General features: G+C 41.2%; 1 protein-coding gene across 3 annotated transcripts in view; it reads left to right on the forward strand.

Annotated features, from left to right (window-relative positions):
- lrmda (leucine rich melanocyte differentiation associated) overlaps positions 1-21167 on the forward strand; it is a 932585-nt gene extending 911418 nt beyond the window's left edge. For 2 of the 3 annotated variants that reach the window (XM_085970486.1, XM_085970487.1), the window contains exon 7: positions 19374-21167. In XM_085970486.1, coding sequence (XP_085826612.1) covers positions 19374-19453 — 80 coding nt within the window. In that variant the 3' untranslated portion in view covers positions 19454-21167. Of the gene's footprint in view, positions 1-8436; positions 8571-19373 lie in introns of all 3 variants that reach the window. The other variant, XR_015074203.1, reaches the window with a different exon arrangement.
- Positions 21168-21508: the final 341 nt, after the last annotated feature.

The raw sequence follows: 21508 nt of genomic DNA on the forward strand, positions 1-21508 counted from the left end.
TCAACAATTTGCTTCTTCTTCAACCTTTTAAAAAAAAATCAGAGTGCAGATGGGGAACAGATGCTGAGTTATCCCAGTGTGTAATACATGCTCAGGTCAAAACGCAACTTAATGTCACAATGCAGACATGCTGATGTGCTGAACCAGCTCAGCATGTTTCCAAGGTCATCGTAGGAGACTGGAGCACTGGTGGCAGCAGTCAACGGAATGGGGGCCATCGGCTGCATGGGACCCGTATACCAACAGCCTGTGGTGCTGCATTAATCTAAAAGCACCTTTACTGCATTCATAAAATGGCTGGGTATCTGATAGTTTGAGGTGGACAGGAATAAATATGTTAATCTCAAGGCTTTAGGAATAATCTAACACTTCAATGCAAATTTGTACTTAAAATCACTTTCTGTGTTGGTAAATTGGCAAGGAAAGTATATATTATTGTTTTGTAACAACTGTCATGCAGTGTAGTTAGAACCCTTAAGTAGCTCCTGTTGTTTTTTTTTAATTTATAAAAACCGTGTGTCTAATCCCCTGGAGTTGACCTATAATACTTTTTATATTTGCCCAAAATTTCATCTATAATATTTCTTGACTGAAAACACATGGTAAACAGATTCTGCTATTCAGCTGACACCATTTTTATTTCAAATTTGGCATCTTCCCACTGACATGAATGACAACTGTGGCAGCAATCACCTCCTCAAATCTCTCCTCGGTGTCTCTCCCGGCTTCTGGCATCCTTTCTTTCTAAATTTCTATCAGATGAGCATACTTTCTTTGGCGTGCATTGTCGAATCTTTTCATGTTAGTTGATCGGTCCAGCAGGACCCTTTGCCCCGTATCGCTGTTTATTTTTGTTTGCGATGATTTCTCTTTTTTTCAAATTTATGTAAAACCTGGCTTGTTTTGTTGTTGAATTTTTTTTTTCCCCCATTGCTTTGTCGGATGGACACAAAATAGGCTTCAAGCTCTCGCAGAAAGGGGCTATGGGTGACACTGATGAGGGCACGTACGTTGACCGGGTTTACAATCTGTAAAATTGGGAGAGCCAGAAAGCAGCCAACTCTGCAGATTGTGCTGCCTCATCACCAGTTTTTTGACCAGCATAATAAATTTGTGCTGCGGCAAATGACTTACCTGCTGCAGCAGAAACCTTTAGAGATTTTTTTTTTTAAATCTCAGTTTTCATTTTTTTTTAAATGGTGAATTTTTAGTCTCGGGGGCAATGACATCATCACAACACTGGTCCACTGATGCCTGTTTTAAACTGGATACAATTATCCCAGCAAAGGAGAAATTAGATAATGACTCTGCCCCTTTATATGGCCCATTATAGGCTATTCTTTGCATATTTACAGGTGTGTAATTAATAAAAATTATAATAGAAATGAGGGGGAAAAACCTGCGATTTAGCCATCGGAAAGTAGGGTCGCCAAATCTGGTTGGACTTATTCCTGGCGTTTTCATCACATGACCTCTCGCCTCCAACAGCCCCACCCAGTCAAACAGCCTTTTTATCCATCTCCAAAAATGTTATAACTAATAAACGAAAGTGTTCAAAGAAAATAAAAAAATAAAAAATGCAGTTTATTTTAATGTCCCAATGCTGTTTCTCCCGGTTTGCTCACGGCATTGTTCAGGATTTTAATTCTTAAGCCCTGGAGAGACTCCCAGGCAATCCTGAAGGGTTGGCAACCCTGGCTGAAATTTCTCGTCAGACTTTGAGATAGGTGAGTCAAAATTAGAATCGCTTCTGCTGAACTAGAATATCAAGTCACCTTAAACAAGGAACTTTCCCTCCCCACCCCTTTCCCGCCAACCTTGTTGGTGCTAGTTTTAAATTATTATATGTTTGACAGCTTCTAATGTTGTGATTTTTCATTTTTTGCATTTTGAAGTTAGATATGACAGTTTTCCAGAGAAGAACATTCTCCCTGCTGCACCCAAAGTTCTAACCCTTCCAGTTTTGAGGAAAGATGGGAGACTGACTGAAATGTGTAAAACTTGACACCTGTTTCATATCACTGTAGCGTGCTTTTGTGTTTGATCACCAACAGATAATAGACACTTAAATGTGCTCGCCTGTGGTTTTTGGCTCTGTTACGTATTTATATTTACATTTACATGCAACATTGCACTGTATTTACCCGTGCCTATAATGGTGAGGTGTTCGTTGATTAGCATGGGAACTGGCAGCTACGGAGGAGTTGGCAATTTGTTAATGGTGCCAATGGCTGGGGATTAATGCTGTACATAAAGAAGGAGAAATTAAAACTTGTAACTTTCTAATTGTTTTGCTCTTTCTCCCATGTTCTGGACCTTCCCTGGCCAAGACCCTGCTCAGGCTTCTGCCAGTGATGCTGTATAACTGGCTTAAGCTGCAAAAGTGGATCAGAGGGTGATGGTTTCCAGTTTCTGTTTCTTTTATCCTTTCTGTGGAATAGCACTTTCTAGTCCTCACTTCCCCACAGCAGCATGGTTGAGATTGAAAGATTGGGGGTATGCTGAATTATGGCTACTGACGTAAGAAAATTACTAGGCACTTGGTCTAAGCGTTAAACACTGTTTTACAACATGGAGGTTGAGTTGTGTCCTTCACTAGTTCCTGTTAAGAATGTCCTGCGCAAGCTGGGCCCGTGCCCGAGTATTTATACTCTCCCTGAACAGCGCCACCCGCAGGCAGCTCAGAATTATTTCATAAGTCTTTCTTTCATGAATGACTGATTCATGTCAGGTACAATCTTGTATCTCACTACACCTTAGTCTAATGTTTTGTAACCAATGGATTGGTGGTGGTGGGATGGTTTGAAGAGAAAGAAATAAAAGGTAAATCTGGGTAACTATTTGGCGGTTTGATGTTGCTCATCCTTACTTGTTACAAGTACCAGATGTAGTGTAAAATAATGTTCTTTTAGTGTAGTTGTTCATCTGGTAACCTCTAAACTGCTGTTTCCCAGTGTAATAATTTCAGAAGGTAACCAAATCAATTTGCAATGTTCTAATACAAAAAGTAATTGTTTTATCTCATGTATGTTCTAGGCTACAATTCTTTTGGAAACAAATGCATTTTAGTGGGTTACCAACAGAAAATAGATAATGGCCGGGAATTTGCGATGGGTAATGACGCTGAATTACCAGCATTTGCCGTCATTACCTCTCTGAAACTGATTGCAGCATCAGTCTTTAGCGCATGCACATCTAAACGCGGAAATTTCGAAGTTGCGGTCAGTCACTCACTGCTCCGACACTGGCTGCGCTGTGGACCCCCCCGACCCCATAACCGGTAATCAGTGAAACTGACAAAAGCTTGGGCTTTTCCACAGTAATATCGCTGTTAAACACCCCATTAAATGTTAAGCCTTGTTGGAATAGGTGTAACTGGGGTTTTAACAACATATTGACTGCTAAACAAACATTCTAGCCCTGCAAAAACTATTTTTTATATTTGTGGAGTTGTCAAATATGATAAAATTTACAATTTTTATACAACTTTTAAAGTTTGTTCATGATATTTCAGCTTCTACCTTATCCCCATGTTAGAGTCTAAATCTTTATTTTGCTCTCTGTAACATTTTTAAAAAGTCCGGATTAAAGCAGCTTCTCGTTTCCTATCTGTGAGAATTCTGCAATGTGATTAGCTTCTTAGACAGCTTGTTGACGTCATTGTAGTTCTTCACTGAGAGTTCTTATTACAGAGCGCTGAAATCAATTGAACGTCAAAAAAGGCAAACTTCTCACCAGAGATCGCGAATGTGCATTTTAAGGACTCGTTTCATAATACATTTATTTTAAGTGTAGCTTAATACAAGCCACTGCTGTTACTATGCATGTGTGGTGAGGCCTTCAGTTACACAATCCTAACAGACCTGCACTCTCACTCTGTACAGTGGTGCAGACAGTTTGCTGCATGGAACCAAATTGCGGTTTCCACAATTTAATTCACGTACCCATTACATCTGTTTGAGAGCGAGACAGAGTTTGTAAAAATTTGCAGAGAGGATTGGAGAATGCAGCTACAAACAGGTTATTTAGTTCAGACAGGGCTTTCCTTGTCCAGAGGTTTCTGATGTTCTTAATCTGGCAGTCTGATCTTGCTCATCCTTACTTGGTACAAGTACCAGATGTAGTGTAAAATAGTGTTCTTTTAGTGCAGTTATTCATCTGGCGACCTCTGAACTGCTGTTCCCCAGTGAAATCATTTCAGATGGTAACCAAATCAATTTGCAATGTTCTAAACATATTTTTGGTCCAAAAAGTATTTGCTTCATCTCATGAATGTTCTAGGCTACAATTCTTTTGGAAACAAATACTTTTTAGTGGGTTGCCAACAGAAAATAGATAATATGTGTTTTAAGGACAAGTTTAAAATCAGAATGCACAAATCTTCCTTTTACTGCCTTTCCTAAAGCCTTGGGACTCTGCAAGGGGTTGATAGTGAGTGTTACTCAATCTTTGGATAGGAAATATGTAATATATTGTTTCCTCTGCTATGTATGCGCTACTATTGAGCCAGAAAAATAAAAACCTGGATCAGAAAATAATTAACGGTGAATTTAAATCTGACAGTAACAATTGTCCTATTTAAAAGGTCATCATGTTAATTATTTTACACTGTAGTGTGTAATCTTCACAGTCCAGCCTTGATGCAAGCTCCCTCTCCCCAGTTGATGAATGATATTTAACGATCTGTTCCTTCTCAAACTCATGCTCCCATTAGAGATCTAAGACTACGTGAATTGTGCAGCCTCAGTGGAAGCTTCGAAGATGACTTTTGCGGCCTTGAGGTGGGCATTAGGGGGGTTGCTCTTTAAACTGTTCCTATTATTTAAGAAATGTGAGATTTCTTTCAACACCTAACTGGTGTTGACAAAAATCAGAGCTGAGGTTTGCAGCAGTATTATCACCTGATCATCAAACTTAAAAAAAAAAGTACTCCTTGTGCTTATTTTGTTGTCTGCCAAGTGAGATTTTTGGGGGAATATTATACATAACATTTTTTGTTCTACACATTGAAAAATACACTTCCCTCTGAGCTTACTATCAAGACAGCATTTGTCCAGCGCAGCAGTGTAACCCACCCCACCCCGCCCCTCAGTTTGTTCACCAAGAACATTGCTTTCCAAATCAGTGTTGTGTTCTCTCCATACTTCAATAGGTGCATCCCGCCCTCAGGAGCTGCTATGACAAATATCATTAGAATAGAGAATGTGCATTTCATCTGAACTGATTTTGAACCCATAATTAATTTTTAAATAATATTCAGAGATCAGTGAACTGGGTATGGAATCTCATTCCAGTAAGAAATTTGAACTATATTTAGGGAATTTTAGCACTCTAGTGATCACTTCATCGTATCCAGACACTTGTGTAGTAGACCTCCACCATTGATCTCATTTGTGCCCAGTTGTAAACTGTATACATTGAAAATAATATCTTTAGTATAGTGATGTGTGACACTTTAAAGGATTTCGTCAAGCAAGACCCACATAAGGCAGACTTCTGAGTCTCCCCAATTAGATTGCACTTAGTTTTAAATTAGCCAGTTTTCATTATACAGTACTTCTCCGAGGATCATCCCAAATGTGAAGGCAGCATCCAGTGCTTATTTTGTAGTGCTATGATACCATACCTGGAAATGATACCTGATGTTGCATTGTTGGGTATCAGGTCTAACACGTCCTGACTTCAGCACTCACGAAGACAATTTTTGTGAATAGTATAAGACCCGTCCAAAAATCAGTATTGTTTTAACATTTGGGAGAGGGGAGAGTGTAAAAATATTGCCCAAGGGGAGTGCCATATTCCCTTATAATATTTTGTCAGCATTTGCTTCAAAGCTGAGTTTGGAGGAGTGTTGAGCACTCCTTTGTCATTGAGTGCCATTACAGAGTGATGTAGTGCTCTGCCATCGAGCACAGAAGTTATATTCATCCAGCTACGCAGAAGCCTATTAAACAGCAGAAAATAAAATAATACAGGGTTCTAGGAAGATTACATGTAATTTTTATTTTGCAGGGGGAAATTCCATAGAATAGATAAAGGATTACAAATAGAGTTGTGCACATTTTAGCTAGAGCATTCTTTTAATAACTCACATGTATGTGACTTGTTAACTTAAATCGTATAAGATCTTTCTCACTCATAAAATACTTTGTAGATCCCCTGTACCCACAGTTTAACCTCTGAATCTGCTAACCATCTTGAACAGCTGATATCCACGAGGATCCATTCAAACAGGAAAAAGGAAAAGTTAATTCAAACCAATTAATACATCTTGAAGCAACAACCAATTTTATTCCTGCATTTCACATGTTTTCAGAAACTATGGGGGGATTTTTCCCAGCCCTGGGGAGCCGGGAAAATGGCAGAAACTGGGAGCGGGTACCGAACCCGCTCCCAACCCGCCCCCGTGCCATCTTCCTGGGAGGCAGGTCCCCGAGTCGCGCAGGGACCCGTCTCTCGAGCGGGAAAGGGATTACAGCCATTTAACTGCCTGTTAACATGTAGTTAACAGGCAGTTAAAGAGGATTATCCCCATTTTACCCACACAAGTGCGGGCTTCCCGACGGCTGCGAACCTCGCCAGGGTCAGCGAGGCGAGCAGTGAGTCTGTGGGTGTGAGAGGGATCGAAAAGTCCGCTGTGAAGGTGAGTGATAGGTGCAAGTGTGGAGAGGTAAGTATGAGAGGTGAGTGTAAAGTGTTAGAAAAAGTTTCCTTACCTTTGTTTCTTCCTGCAGGCTTCAACCCTTGGGCTTCAGAAAACCTGAAAACCAGCAGTCCTGCCCCCAATGCGCCCCCATTGACAAAATCCAGCCCTATGAATTGAGTTACAGTGTATAGGCCATTATAACAGAAATGAAAATGGAGCGTACACATGCTGCATTAAAAATACTCAATGTACAATTGTTGATACCTGGGCCTTATTTAATTATTTTCAGTTTGTCTGATAGAATGAGAGTTAACAGTTACATGAAATGTGGGGGAGGGGGGGACACCACAGCCCCTAAAGTAATTATAGACTTCTTTTAGACAGAGCCACTGTTGTGGTCATTCAAAGACCAGAGGCCACTGACTGTAATGAAAAATATGTCACTATTAGTGCTGTGGATTCAGGATAGTATGTCAGCCAGTCACTATATTCAGTAATTAATAGGTTTAAAGTGTGCAACCATTACAGATTTTTGTGAATAAATTGTAAGTCAATATTGATTCTTTTATTGATTAACCACCATTTCTTAGACATTTTATGATGCAAATGACACGATCTCACTAGCTGTGTATGCAGTAATAGATTGCACAATGTGGCAGCATTTCATTTGACCTATACTCTTAATATGGTATTTCTGTATTTATGACACAGACCTGCCGCACTAGTTTCTAAAGTATTATATTTGCCTCCATGTATGTGACTATTTGAATAATTTATAACCCAAAACAAAACTGGCTTCATGCATACTAATTTATTTGGCAAATTATGTCCATTTTTTGGAATAAAATTAAGAATGTTTGCTTTCATGCACTTTTTTTCTAAAGGAAAAAGTCATGCATTGCAAGAACAGGAGCTTCATTCTAATGTATACCTATGTATATTTTTCATGAAAATGTTGATAAAATAAAAAGAAACCTGGAATCATTGTTGCATTACTTACAACAACCTGACTTGTTGGTGCAAGTAATATAAATGGATAGTTTTGATATATAACAGGGCCTAAATGCCAGCATGGTGCCACATTAGTTTCCAAAGTGGTGTTGTACACACTCTTAAAGGACCCATGCCATAAACTAACAGCTACAGTAACATTACAAATTGTTTTCTCGTACAGTGGGCCTTATTTACAGAATATAATCTACACACTTGAACGTTACAAGGACAATTAATTTTAGGCTTTGATCAGTAACCTAGTTACAACAAATAATGAATGTGCTTTGTCCCACTGCTACTGTTTATCCAAAAGAGCAAATCTGTGCTTTAAATAAAATAAGCAGGTTGCACAAGACCTTGTTCGTGAGACTGAGCACATGTTACTGATTAATATCATTGTGCTTCTAAAATCATTTTTATATTGAGAGTACCCATTTAGAATTGTAGATTAATTGGTTACCTCGGCTGCAAAAATCCTTAAATTGTTCGACTCCCAGTAACAAGCAATTGATGTTGCTGTTTATTGCACATTATAGGAAACGAATGCTGTTTCAGATTTTTGTGTATCTACTGCTCCTTTAATTAGTTGCTCTTTGGCAATGCATAATACTGTACTGTAAATGGACAGGCCCCTGTGTCCTAATTTTATGCAGTGGAACTGCCAAGATTTGCTTCCAAGCATCGCTACAGTGAAAAATGGCATGCATTTTCTTGATAGTCCATGTGGTTGTAGAGTATAAATGGCTAATGAATTACAGATGAACATTGACGCAAATTAATCTTTTTGATGTCCCTAGGTTATATGGCAGGCATTTAAAAGTTTAATCAATACACTAAAGTTGAAAACATGCAGGCACTGCAGTTGTTTGGATGTAATAAACATTGGAGGAAAACTGGAGACTTGTACTCAGTACATGTATCATAATGACAGGTATTTATGTTTAATGGACTAAATATTTTTTACTGGAAGAGAACAAATGTCAGTTTAACTTTGAAGGTTCTGGATTTAAGTTAGCAATACAGTCTCAGGGAGATGGCTGCCATATCAAATAGTCTGTAAGGAAGCAAAAATCTAAACAATATGATGACTAATTGGTTCTGCCTTCAGTTAGTTAAGTTTAATGAAGCAAAATTGTCTCGATTTTTGTTTTTGCATATTAACATGTTCTCCTTTCTGTACAATAGAGCACAGCCTGAACTGATTATTTCATTTTGGTAACCTAAGTTTAACCTTTTCCACACTTTGATGTAACATGTTTGTTAAACTCACCATATCTTTCTAAAACGACTGCAGGGTGAACAGTAACTATGAAGTCTAGTATTCGTGCGGACTGATAAACAGTCTGGGTGAGATATATCCAGTCTAAAATAACAACACCGCTACACGCCCTATCTCTGCCTAACCCCATAATTCATTCTTGTGTGGTTATGGATGTCTGTGCTCTGTGAGTCTATCTTTTTCCTACAGGTATTATTTCAGCCCTTTCAGATAATAAGGAAAGTTTAATTGCATTGTTAATTGATTTTTTTTTGCACAGCATTATTACCATGATTGATTGCCATGTTGATGAAAATGTTAAATGCAGCCAATGTAAAGTACCAGGGCAGTAAGGAGGGAGAGCCTTGTGGAGAACAGATAACCTTGATGTTAAGAGCTACATCCTTTGGATATGTCTTTCCTTGACATATTGATGGCTCTGGAATGGGAAAAGCTGATTGTATGCAGAATACAATCATTAAACCCACTTCAGTGTGCTGTTGATTAATTTGTTTTTTCCTGAAGGTTCTAGTTAAACAGAAGGCCTCAGTAACCTCAAGAGCAGCAATATTTCAGAGTGGAAATTGTGTCTTAACTGATTTTCTCTTCTTCCCTTCCCTCCTCCCCAACCTCCTCCCCCCCCCCCCCCCCCGCCCCACAAAAAAAAATCCCTGTTCCCGTCACCAGTACCGCAGAATAATCTTTCGACACCAGTAGCAAATCTGAAGACAGCACATGCCCACATCAAAGCAGAGCATGTCAATGTCATTCAAGGATGTGGAGATACCCTCCCTTTTTTAAACAAAGTATGACATATGAGGAACAAAGTGTTGATTGTTCCACTGCCAAATTGTACATAATGGAAACATTAGCTTCAAGATAACTTTTAATCTGTCAGACTAATGGGTTCTTAATGTGTATAGGGGTTTAAATGTATGTCAGCCATGTCTGTATAAGGTAATATACTTGTGGCCCGAGAGGATCTCGATGACTGTACGCTCGACACAATATGGTTTATTATTGTGTATCAGCTCATCATTCTGTTCCCACGGACTTTGAGCTGCTTCTCAATTTTCCAGCATCAGATTATATGAAGAGGGGGCCTGAGATGGCCTGTTGTGTTCCAGTTATAGATGCACTGCTGCCCCTCGAGTGTATTCGGATAAAGCTGCACCTGATAAGTTATACCGAAACCTTGGGACACAAACTTTTTTCAGAGTGTGCACACGTGCCTATGATCCACAGGTTACCCTTGTACCGATTCTGCGCCTTTTCCTTTACGCTGTGTTAGTACATGTGGAAAAGAAAATGTGAATGTCAACTTTTCCAGATCAGATTGCAGCCGATTAAATCTCCTCAGTGAACATTAAGAGATGGAAATAGAAACTGACAGTCTTTACATTTGTAATAGGCATCAGCTGTACCTAATTTTGGTTTGTTAAGTTGTAAGTTATCAAAGTTAACAAAAATAAATACAATAAAAGCATAAAGGTTTAATATTAAGAAAATGCATTTACAGCACATTCCTCTTAGTGTCATTTTCAATTTATCCATTCAAGACATGTAACTAAACAAGTTGGCACTGGCAGTGAGTACATCTTTGGTCTCTGCCAATTATTGGTTATGACATTTGGTAAAGCAACAGTTTAAAGAGACAGTATCCCTTTTGTTGGAGTTGACTTTTTTAAAAAAAAGCTCTAACCTTCAAAAGCCTGTTCACATTATTTCAGATTTTTAAAATTATGGTTCTGAATCATGAGACTTGTTACAAAATTCGAAAGCTAATGGAATAAACCTGTGGACCAATCTGTTACTGAAATCCTCCCACTTGTGGAAAAAGGCTGCCATAGCTCACTCACAACTGGGACCACGGGTCAATCTATACGTGTAACATGACCTTGGACCTCGGTCTGTGCTGAGTTTAATCTCGGTGAGTGAGCTACTGTTGGCCACCGCACCCCTGGGGTAGGAAGGGGAAAATCAACCAGAGTTCCCACTCCGCATTGGTATCAAAGATCCCTGCTGAAAGTGCATGTGGGTTGATGCCAACTAGTGGACTCAGTATGATGCCCTCCGCTGTTGAATACTCTGCTGGCACTCACCATCAATGCACACATGAATAATAACTGCTTGGGCAAGGTGCTGAGGCTGGTTGGTGCCCATGAAACTGTAACCAAACAAAGAGTCATGGGCCTAGAAATTCGGTATAGCCGCGTTTGTGGTGCTAGTCCTGGCGCTGCGCAAAGTTTAGCGCCAGGCACAATTTAGCGCCACCTAGCGCGATATTGGGTTGCAGCGCCCCTAAAGGTGATTGCGGCGCTAAATCAGGTGCTTCACACTACTCTTAAGGCGCTAACCCGGTGGCGCAACCCAATTTCGCCGCGGCGGGGCGCAGCGAGGGTGCTGTCAATAATCAATTTCCCTGAGACTCACTGGCGCCAGCCAGCTCTTAAAGGGGCAGGTCAATTGGCATCACCAGACACACTCACTGCCTTGTAGGCCTTCAAAGCGGTGGGAGCCTACCTGTGGCGCACCAGCCTAGCAAGACATGGAAAGGGTGAGGCAGAGGGCAGAACGCCTCACTGATGGGGCATTGGATGCTTTGGTTGGCGCAGTGGAATCAAGGCCAAGGAAGATGGTCGGAATGTGATTTATGTTTTGGACAGTCTCCCGGGTGTGAGAGGCAGTTATGTGTCAGTGTACTGTATTAGTTTTGCTTTCTGTTGCCATAGCTTTCTCATGTTTGAAGGAACCACATTTTGTGTAATGAAACACTTTCTTCATTTACAATGGCCATGCCTTCTATTTACATGCATCTTGCCCTTCACAGGCTTGGGGGTATCAGACCGGTTCCATTCCTGTTCTTGGAATGGCAGCAAGCATTCCGTGAGAGGGGCCTAGAAGTTACTTCTGATCAGCCTCTGACGCGCAGCCTAAGAGCCGCTCGCGTAGAAGTTCAGGCCAGCAGGCATCTTCTCAGCCACCGACAGAGATGTCCTGCACCTTATCTGAGGCTGCAGATCTGGCTGAAGCAGCTGGCACAGCTCAGTCACCACCTCCTTTCTAAATCGCAGCCTTCTGACACACTGCTCCTCCGGCATGTTCATGTAGGAAAACTGCTGTCGGAAAACCCTGCCACCGTAAGGTCTGCTGTGGCGACGTCTGTTGGCCCTCCTCCGTCTGGCCATGCTCGCCCCCCTCTCCCAGCGTCTCAGTGCCCTTTCCAGATGATTCAGCAGCAGGACGTTCCCCTCCAATGCAGCCCCCATAATAAGTGCCCACAGGAAGGTTCCCCATTGTCAAGGCTCACCAACAGCAAGGTGATGGTCAGAAGGCTGAAGATCGTCTGCCTGCGCTGGCTCAGTGGTCAAATGGCTCTCCGTGTGCAGCTCAGCAACTTGTTGTAGCTCTCGAGGAAGTTGTATTCCAAAAATGGCTGCCGCTTTTAAACCACACCAGTCCCCTTTAAATAACGCTCTTCCAGCCTGAGAGCGACTTGGTAAGGTCCAGGTAAGCTGTCACTATTAGCGCCAGGCGCTACGGAGGGGGGCGCCACTGAATTTCCGGTCCGGGGCGCCCAAAAGGCGTTGCACACTCAAATGACGTCATAATCAGCCTGCGCCCATGAGCGGGCGCTAAGATTTAGCGCCGGCGCTAAATGCATGCTCAATATGGGGCTAGGCGCCTTGCGCCCGCCCGGAAATTGGCTAGCGCCCCACTTCTCGGCCTCTTTAGGCGTTAATCGGTGGCGCTAACAACCGAATTTCTCCCCCATGATCTTCAGGAGAGGAAGAGTGAACATTGGCAGGCAAAAAAGGACAGCATGTCAATATATTAAGTGTAGAATCAGTATCCTATCACTATGTATTACTGGCAAATCCAGAAATTATTATATCTTGTCACATTTACAAAACCTTTTAGTTTTTTTTGTAATTTTGTTTTGTAAATCTACAATTACACAATGTAATAACATGTCACCCCTATTTTATTGTAATGAACTTTTCAAAAGTTTACATACAGATACATATTTCTGGATCTCTTGTATACTTTGACTGCGCAGTGTTTACCTGATTTCAGATGAGTTCTTGTTGGTTTAGTTCCCCTCAAACTTTGAGCTACTGTCTTTTCCTAGGATATAGATTGGGTCGTGGGCTTATGTTGAGTGAGGGAGGAAGAGAACACAGACTATCCAGTATTTTCCCCAGGTCTAGGTGGAGGCTATACATCACATGTTCCAATTTAGACATGTCCAATAGGTTTTTAGCCACATACTTGTTGTGCCACAGTGAGGATGTGCATCGTCTTACAGCCAACAGAGAGAGTTGTGCTAACCTACATACTGCGGGAGCTCTCATTCTCCAGTGGCTAGGCCTAACCAGCATAGGCCTGGAATGTATGAATAGTGACTATGTTTGACAACTCTCCAGGATTGTCCTGGAGTCTCCCGGAATGAAAGATTAATCTCCAGGACACTGCTACGGGCAACCCGTATTCATTTTCTGTGAACATTTATTAGTTATAAAAAGGCTGTTTGACTGACGGTCAAGCATCATCCAATTAAGAGCCTGTTTGCTTTCCAATTGCCAAGGGAAAGCGGAGTGCGCGAGGATGGATGGGTTGGGAGACCCGGGTTGGGAGACTGATGTTGGGAGACCCCAGGGTTGGGAGACCCCAGGGTTGGGAGACCAGGGTTGGGAGACCCCAGGGTTGGGACATCAGAGTTGGGAGACCCCAGGGTTGGGAGACCCCAGGGTTGGGAGACCAATGTTGGGAGACCAGGGTTGGGAGACTGATGTTGGGAGACCCCAGGGTTGGGAGACTAATGTTGGGAGACCCCAGGGTTGGGAGACCCATGTTGGGAGACCCCAGGGTTGGGAGATCAATGTTGGGAGACCTCAGGGTTGGGAGACCCCAGGGTTGGGAGATCGATGTTGGGAGACCCCAGGGTTGGGAGATCGATGTTGGGAGACCCCAGGGTTGGGACACCAGGGTTGGGAGACCGATGGCGGGAACGTGTGGGCGGAGCAGTTGGCGGCAGGAGGTTGTGAGAGGAAACCTCCAGGAATGTGTCCAACAAGAGTTGGCAGCCCTAATAGTGAGGGAAGTTGTGATGGCCGTTTTGGACTACAGGTACCATCCAGCGTGGCTGGATACAGGGGAATGACCAGAACATGTGTTATACACATGTTAAAGCACATTGTCCATATGCATAATTCACTATTTCACCACGTTTTTCTCCATGATTACTTCAATACTGAATTGGACCCTGAAAATTGGACATTAGGGAACCTGGGAGTAAATTAGCATCTTTGGCCTGATGGTCCTTGTGATTCTCATGAATTATAATCAATCATACTTGTAAAAGCACTCCCATCACAAACTCTCAAACTACCAGCACAGTGACATTGTATGATTCATTACTGCGATTAAAAAGTCTGCCAGTTCCTTTCTTTTTCATCCAAAATTCATTTTTGCATCACTAATTTGCGAAGGATTTTATACAAAATGTAACCATATGTCCAATATCAAAATGTGTAAAGCTGCCAGAGAGAGGCATGGTGAGGTAAATACAAGTAAATGGATGGGAATGTTACCATAACTTGATTGGAGAATGACAGGGTTCAGTTACTTCAGCACAGCAATCCAGAAAATTACTTTTACTTTTTGAAAATGCACAGCTAAAAGGCAAAACAACACCAGTAAACTGTTGGAAAACACGTTTGGGCTACAGCGCCTTCAAAGGGAAGTACCAGATGCCAGAAATGTTGCATTTAATACATAGAAGGTAGCTCCTCTCGATATTTCCGAATACTAATTCAGCTGTTACAGTTAATCTACATTGTTTTTCTCTAGCTTACAGCAGCCATTTTCTGTTGGGAGAGATCAGTTTGTCACCATGTGGCAATGCCATGGCCACGTGAAACTCGAAATGCTGACTAAGGCGGTCTTTTTTAAAGTTTCTTTGGAAAACTTAATCAAATCTAGGTTATGCGAAAGGCTCATTGAGTAAAAGCACCACCTAGTCTGGTAGTGAGCCAAATAGGCTCAGATGGTCCTATACTGCGCTCTGATTTCTGCAAGGACATGGTGGGCTGCAGCATTTGGAGAGGGGGAAAAATCAATTGAGGTTCCCACTCCTGATCACCATCCTGAAATTGTGCATGTGTGGAGATCAAATAAGGCTTAGCTTTTATGGTGCCCACATTCAAATAGCCTGTTGTTCACCTGAAGAGGGGCCATTTGGAGAGGATTCAACAGTGACTACACTTCAAAAGTACTTCCCTGGCTGTAAAGCACTTTGGGACATCGTGAGGCTGTGAAAGGTGCTATATAAATGCAAGTCTTTCTTCTTTCTATTTTACAAGTTTTCTGGAGCCTTTTTTACATTTATTTTGTGTATTTTTCAAGTGTGAACAATTTCTCGGGTACTTTGTATAGTTAAAGTTTAACTGTTCAGCTGCAACACTTCCTTGCTTAAAGCAAATTGTTCCTTTATTTGCGTGATATCTGAGCTTCCTATTTTAAATGAGTATCTTTTTATTGCCCCTTTGAACTCCAGGTTTATCAGGTATACATGAAAGCTGTAAAATATGATTTGCTATCAAATCGCAGCTGCATCGCCTGGTGTGGCTTCACTGCAAAGCCAACACTTAAAAAAAAATTAAACAGTTTCAGACCCCAGGAGTTTAGAAATTTCAGCTGACTTTTACTGTCACTAGCTCGAGCACCTTCATCCCCAGGCGAGCAGCAGCAGCTGGAATTTATTTCCTGCTGCCAGACAGTCCGACTGCTTTACGATACATCCAGAAATTCACTTTCTTTAATATTCGAACCCTTTATTCGAGGTGACAGCTGCTCACACGTTGCTGTACAGAGCACCTCAAGTAGCGAGAGTTATCAGAAAAAATGAGTGTCCCGTCGTTACAAGCTCACAATGTAGAATGACTGAGGTTATCCCTAGGCCTCTGAGCCCCAACCTCCCTGACAGAACAACCGCTGGTAACATAAAACTTGACTACAGTTTGTAATGATGTCTGGGGAAAACTAGGCGGAGGAGCAGCAGAGAATACTGCAAGTGATAGGAGATGATGTCAGATTCAGTTAGGAGTGCAGACAGTGTTGGAATATGGTTGGCACTAATATGGTACCAGTATCTTTCTCCTCATCTCTGTTTTCTGTCACTGCTCACAATTCTGGGCCTGTCTCCACAACTGACAATGTCTTTTCAGATCACGTTATTGCCAGCGCAGAGTGCACTCAGCACATCATCACTCAGCTCCTTTGTTTGAAGCCTGGTCTTTTGTCATTAATGCACTTGATATCTATTTAAAACTGACGGAGAATATGGGATCTGTTTTCCTGTCTTGAGATCATTGACAATATTAATACCACATGTCCTAGCTTCATTTTCTAAGCGCTGACACCTAGCTGCAGTCTCTTGCATTCATCAAGTGGCTCTTTCACCAGGATGTCTGTTAGCAGTCCTGTTTCTAATCCGTCAGTAACACCAGCAGATTGCAATCACCAACTGTTAACATAGGCTACAAAAACATGTTCTTAACAAGTCACTTCATTTATTTTATTTTGGCGGGGAGTGGGGGGGGGTTGGAGAAGATCGTGATAAATCTAACGTGTAAAGGGCAGAAGCCAAAAGTGTTTCTGGAAAGAACTGATCCGAGTAGCCTGAAGGCATCGAGTGTTAAACATTGACCAGATACCCCTGCAATTGTGAGTTTGTGTCCCATTGAAACCATGTGGCCTCTGTGCTTCAAGCTTATCAATAGAATTGTTCCACCTGAAGCTGCTTGCTCAGCTGACCTTATGAGTCAAAGTGCAAATGACAAGTAGCTCACTGTTTGATTGGTTTACTGTCCTGTCGTTCTCTGAGCTTGACCAATGACTCTGTTGAGTGCTACAGCTGCTATCAGTACAGTTGGATACTTTGCTGCATTTTTTTTGCCAATGATTTTGCATGCTGTGGAAGAACGGAGCAAATAGTAGGGTCGAATCTCCTTGCGGATTGCTACAGTAATTGCAAGGTATGTTTATGCTGCATAAAGAATCAGATCAACATTTGCAAGTCGGGCTGAGCAAAGGTAATTGGCAGTTTAATGAATCAATCAAAAGGCATTACATTGCTTGCACAAAATTATTCAATAACTTAGTGTGTAACATTTGGGTGCCATGTCAAGTGGGAAATAAAATTTCTTTTTTTGCGAAGTTGACACATCATCCTTACACATCGACGCTGTTTCCCCCTGAGACCAACATGACAGTGCCATATAGCTCATGAGCCATTATTTTCCCCACATGTACTCTTTTCAAGGATGCCGTTTCGCTCCTTGACACTGCTCAATCATCACTTCCCTCCACGAGCCTGTCAATCCCTTTTGGAGATCATCGTGAGTGATGTTCTTCTCCTGAGATCAGCTCTTCCCAGCATCGAGGGGGAAGAATGATAGACTGATCCCGTCTGCTACTAAAAATTTTTAATGGATCAATAATTTAAAAAAAAGTCCAGAAACTTAAATTACATGAAACATGTCAATACACTACTATAAAGATAAAGCTTTCACTTAAATAAAAGTATCCTTCAGATCCGGCACTCTGAGCAATAGCTGCCTCCCTCGTGCTAACTCTAAGGCACTGACTTTGCAGTCATGTTGAGGACATGTTCGGCTCTGACCATTTGATGAGAGTTGTTTGTTCCTCTGCCTTCCTTGACGAATTTCTCTGCCCCTTCCTAGTCTGAGTGCAAAAAGAATGAAAGCAACAAATGTATTCGAATGTGAAAAGAAGACATACAACGGGACTTAGTTTACAGATAAAATAACCACGAGTGATGTCAGATGTATGTCTGGTGAGGTACAACGTGCTGACTCACTGCAGTCCTTTACTTGTCCATTAGCCAACAGGCCCCATCATACACTGAGTTTAAACTACACAATGAATTACTTGTACAAGTTCATTTAAGTTACGCTTTTTAAGACGGAAACAATGTGATGGCTTTATCTTGTAATGGGGACTGTTGTGTGCTCTGTAATAGAGTTGCTGCACTGTGATGTCCTGACATAGTAAATTAATTCAAAGTAAAGGTTGGCCAGCCTTTGTCCACATTGTGAAATGTTAGAAAATAACAGTCAAAAAGAATTAGTCTACAGGTTCATTTTTAAAAAATTATTAAAGGTCGTAATCGCCAATGAAATTAATATTGTAAAGATGAAATAATTCTTAACTAATAGAAAATAGCACAAAGATTCCCCTAATAGCACATTTGAACCACTGGGTAGCTGAGTTGTAGAGACCAGGGCCATCCAGGTTTGATCCCTGGTCTCTCCTGAGTTCGCTGGTCTCAGATGAGGTGCTACACCTGGCCCCTCAGCTCCTGGGTTGGAGAAGGGAAAATCGGTCCAAATTCCTGCTGTAGGTCATTGTAAATGTACATGTGTGGATGCCGGATAAGGTTAGGATTGGTCTTGGCGGTGATGCCTCCACAGCCAAATAGCCTGTCATCACTCACTGTGGAGGCTCAACTGTGAATAATGGTCACTTGTGTGAGGTACCAGAGGGGACTGGTTGCTGTGGAACTGCACCTCAGCAAGGAGTCAACACATTCAGGGGGTGAGGAGCAGAGAAAACGTTTTTTTAAACTGAGGCTTTCGATTTAATGCATGTAAGTATTTTGTGTTCACTGTGGTAAGGAATGATGGTACTCAAGTTTTATTTCTTGCTGAATAAGTGCTGCCACCTCACGTTCAGATACATTTCAAAGTTGCCTCTAGGTTGCCCCAAATTAGCCGGATTAAGCTTGAATTTGGAAGAGGATTTTCTGCCGTTCCACTAGTTTACTTCTGTGTCCAATGCCAGCATTCTAGCTTCCCTGATTGCTCAATTTTTGTTGCATTTATCGGCATTTATACATTGTGGACTTGTATCCTGGAAGCTTGATTGAGGCTGCTCAACTGTTTTACACTTTGTACTTTAAATAGACATCAGAGAGATGCCTTTCATCTCATCTGTGTAGACTAAACTCAAACTCCGCGCTGAAAGGGAACGTTCTAACCCACTGTGTTAGCCCAGTTGCCTGACCGTCAGATTTTATCTGCAGGCTCTGTTCCTTGAGATAACCTTATCTAAAGGCTTTGTGTCTTTCCACAGTCCATTGTGACAGGCCAGCTAATTGAAGTGCTTAGTGTGTCAGAGAGAACAACTTTATTCCCAGTTTGACCATGAAGTGATATAATCTGCTTTGGGATGGAGTCTTCCACCTTCAGAGGAGGAAGATACTTTACCTGCCTCAGTGATTATCCTTATTCCTCTTTCCTGAGTCATAGAGTAGCCCTGAGTTTAGGATCGCACCGTAGAGCAATGTACAATTAAGCAGGCATCCTGGAAAAGGAAAATATGTAAATTTGTTTTCTTTTTAAAAAAATTTAAAAGACAATCTATTTACTGTAGTTTTTTTTGCATTTGTAGGTGTTTTTGCAAAATGTCGCTATGTCTATCATGGAAGGCACTCCGAGGGAAACAGATTCATCCGCGATGACCAGCTTTAAGAACAGTTCTGTCGGCCTCCCTGTTCATGTATTTTTTTTTAAAAATGAAGACTTATTTCCAAATTTAAAAAAAGCACAGAGAATACAACTTCAGCCTGCTAGTGTCTTCTGCTGACTTTGCCATGCCTGTCAAGATCGACCTTTCAGTCTAGTCTGAGCAGGCACATAGAGATTGACATGATTGCCTTTAAGCAGGTCCCTTCTATCGCCATGACAGACAGCTGCACCGAAGCTGCATGCCTGACAGGATGAGCCTCATGATGGATTGCCTGGTACAACTGCTGCTCATGGGAGGGCAGAGGTCACACCTGAGGTTGAACTGAGCATGCTTATTGCATCACACCAAGTTCTAGAAAGTCACATTAAGCCCTTACTCCACTCATTACAATGACTTGTTGTTGAGTAATGGGAAAATTCTGTTCCATTTTATAGATGGCCGTGGACAAGATGAAATGAATAGTCATATTAAACCGTAAATCCCATTGACTGACCAACATTATTTCAGGGACTTTATCCTGATTTATCTTTTGCCTTATGGGTCTTATTTTGAGGTTGGCAAGATTAAATATCAACCCCACTAGATGAGATTCTCTTTTTAACTTTGATCAGTGAGGTTTCACTAACAAAATTGACAACTCTAGCAGGCTGAATAGATTGTACTTATATCTCTGTGTGTCTTTGACTTTTGATGTATTGAAAACCTAGTCTACCTTTACCGCAACTTTTCTCTTGAGCAGCAGACCATTTCTGAACCGTGATAAGATATTTTTTTAATGTCATATTTGCTGTCTCTTACCGAATTTGTGTAGGATTTGCAATTTATCCCCACTGTAAAAGATGGAGAAAAAAATCTTTTGGGGCTCATCCTCTTCTGTGTTCAAACCCTATTCAGTTGGGGTCAGATCTTTTTGTAGAGACGTTTCCTTTATTTTTAGTGCAAGCAATTACAGCAGCAAAATAATCTGACCGTATTAAATTCAGTATTTGGACGTTTTGGTGCACATGTTTTTTCTACACTGAAGTGCTGTATTTAGCTACCTGTGTTTTTCTCCCATGGACATGTTGCTGTTTTATATTTAACACAGTGACTAAACATTTCGATACACATGTTTTTCTACACAGTACGGTGTTGCATTTGGATACCCTTGTTCGCACTGAGTTTGGTCACGTGTTTTCTACGCTGTACATTGTTGTGTTTGGATACCTGTGTTTTTCTACAATGGGACATGTTGCTGTTTTATATTCAACACAGTGACTAAACATTTTGATTCACATGCTTTTCTACACAGTACAGCATTGCGGCTTTGTCGTATTTAATGCAGTAACTAAACATTTGGATGCATGTTTTCTCTGCAGAGCTTTTTGCTGTGCCATCGTATTTAATACAGATGATGTTCCAAGAATCTCGTTTACAGTTTTTCAGTGGATCCATTGAAAACATTGAGCAATGATAAGTAAAATTTACTGTAAAGCAGATAGCCTGTCTAAACAATATGAAATTATTGCAAGTATTATTTACATATGCTAAGAATATTATGTTACATTGTTTGGATTTAAAAACTACCAAAGCAGAATTCTTAACTTTATTAATCTGTGCCTGACATACGACTAAAATAATTTACATTCCCGTATTTTGCAAATTATGCTTATAGCAGTTTGTTATTTAGCTCTGATGGTTGTTTCACTTCTTTATAAAATAAAAGCATTCACTAAATGGTTGGATTCTTTTTGGTCTGGTGAAGGCAGTTTTCGAGCTCATCTTCAAATCTTCCAGACAGTGTACAAGCTCAGCTGCGGGTAGGGGATTATAAACACATGGATGTTGCCTGAAGTAGGGTGTAGCCATTTCCTGCACGAGCTCTCAAATTGCTGTTTTAAAAAAAAAATCGTATTTTTTCAATCTATTTTAAGGATACAAAAATGAAGAAATAATTCATGGTGACTGACATTTTCTTCCATAGCATTTTTGATAACTGTAAGAAGTTCACTTTTAAGTCTGAGCCCAGATCAATCCAAGTTGAGCCAAATGTGAAGATTTTTAATGTTGACATCATT

The sequence above is a fragment of the Somniosus microcephalus genome, chromosome 29 (genome assembly GCF_052327205.1).
Source record: "Somniosus microcephalus isolate GS21.2 chromosome 29, FLI_Smic_1.0, whole genome shotgun sequence".
NCBI classification, from domain to species: Eukaryota; Metazoa; Chordata; class Chondrichthyes; order Squaliformes; family Somniosidae; genus Somniosus; species Somniosus microcephalus.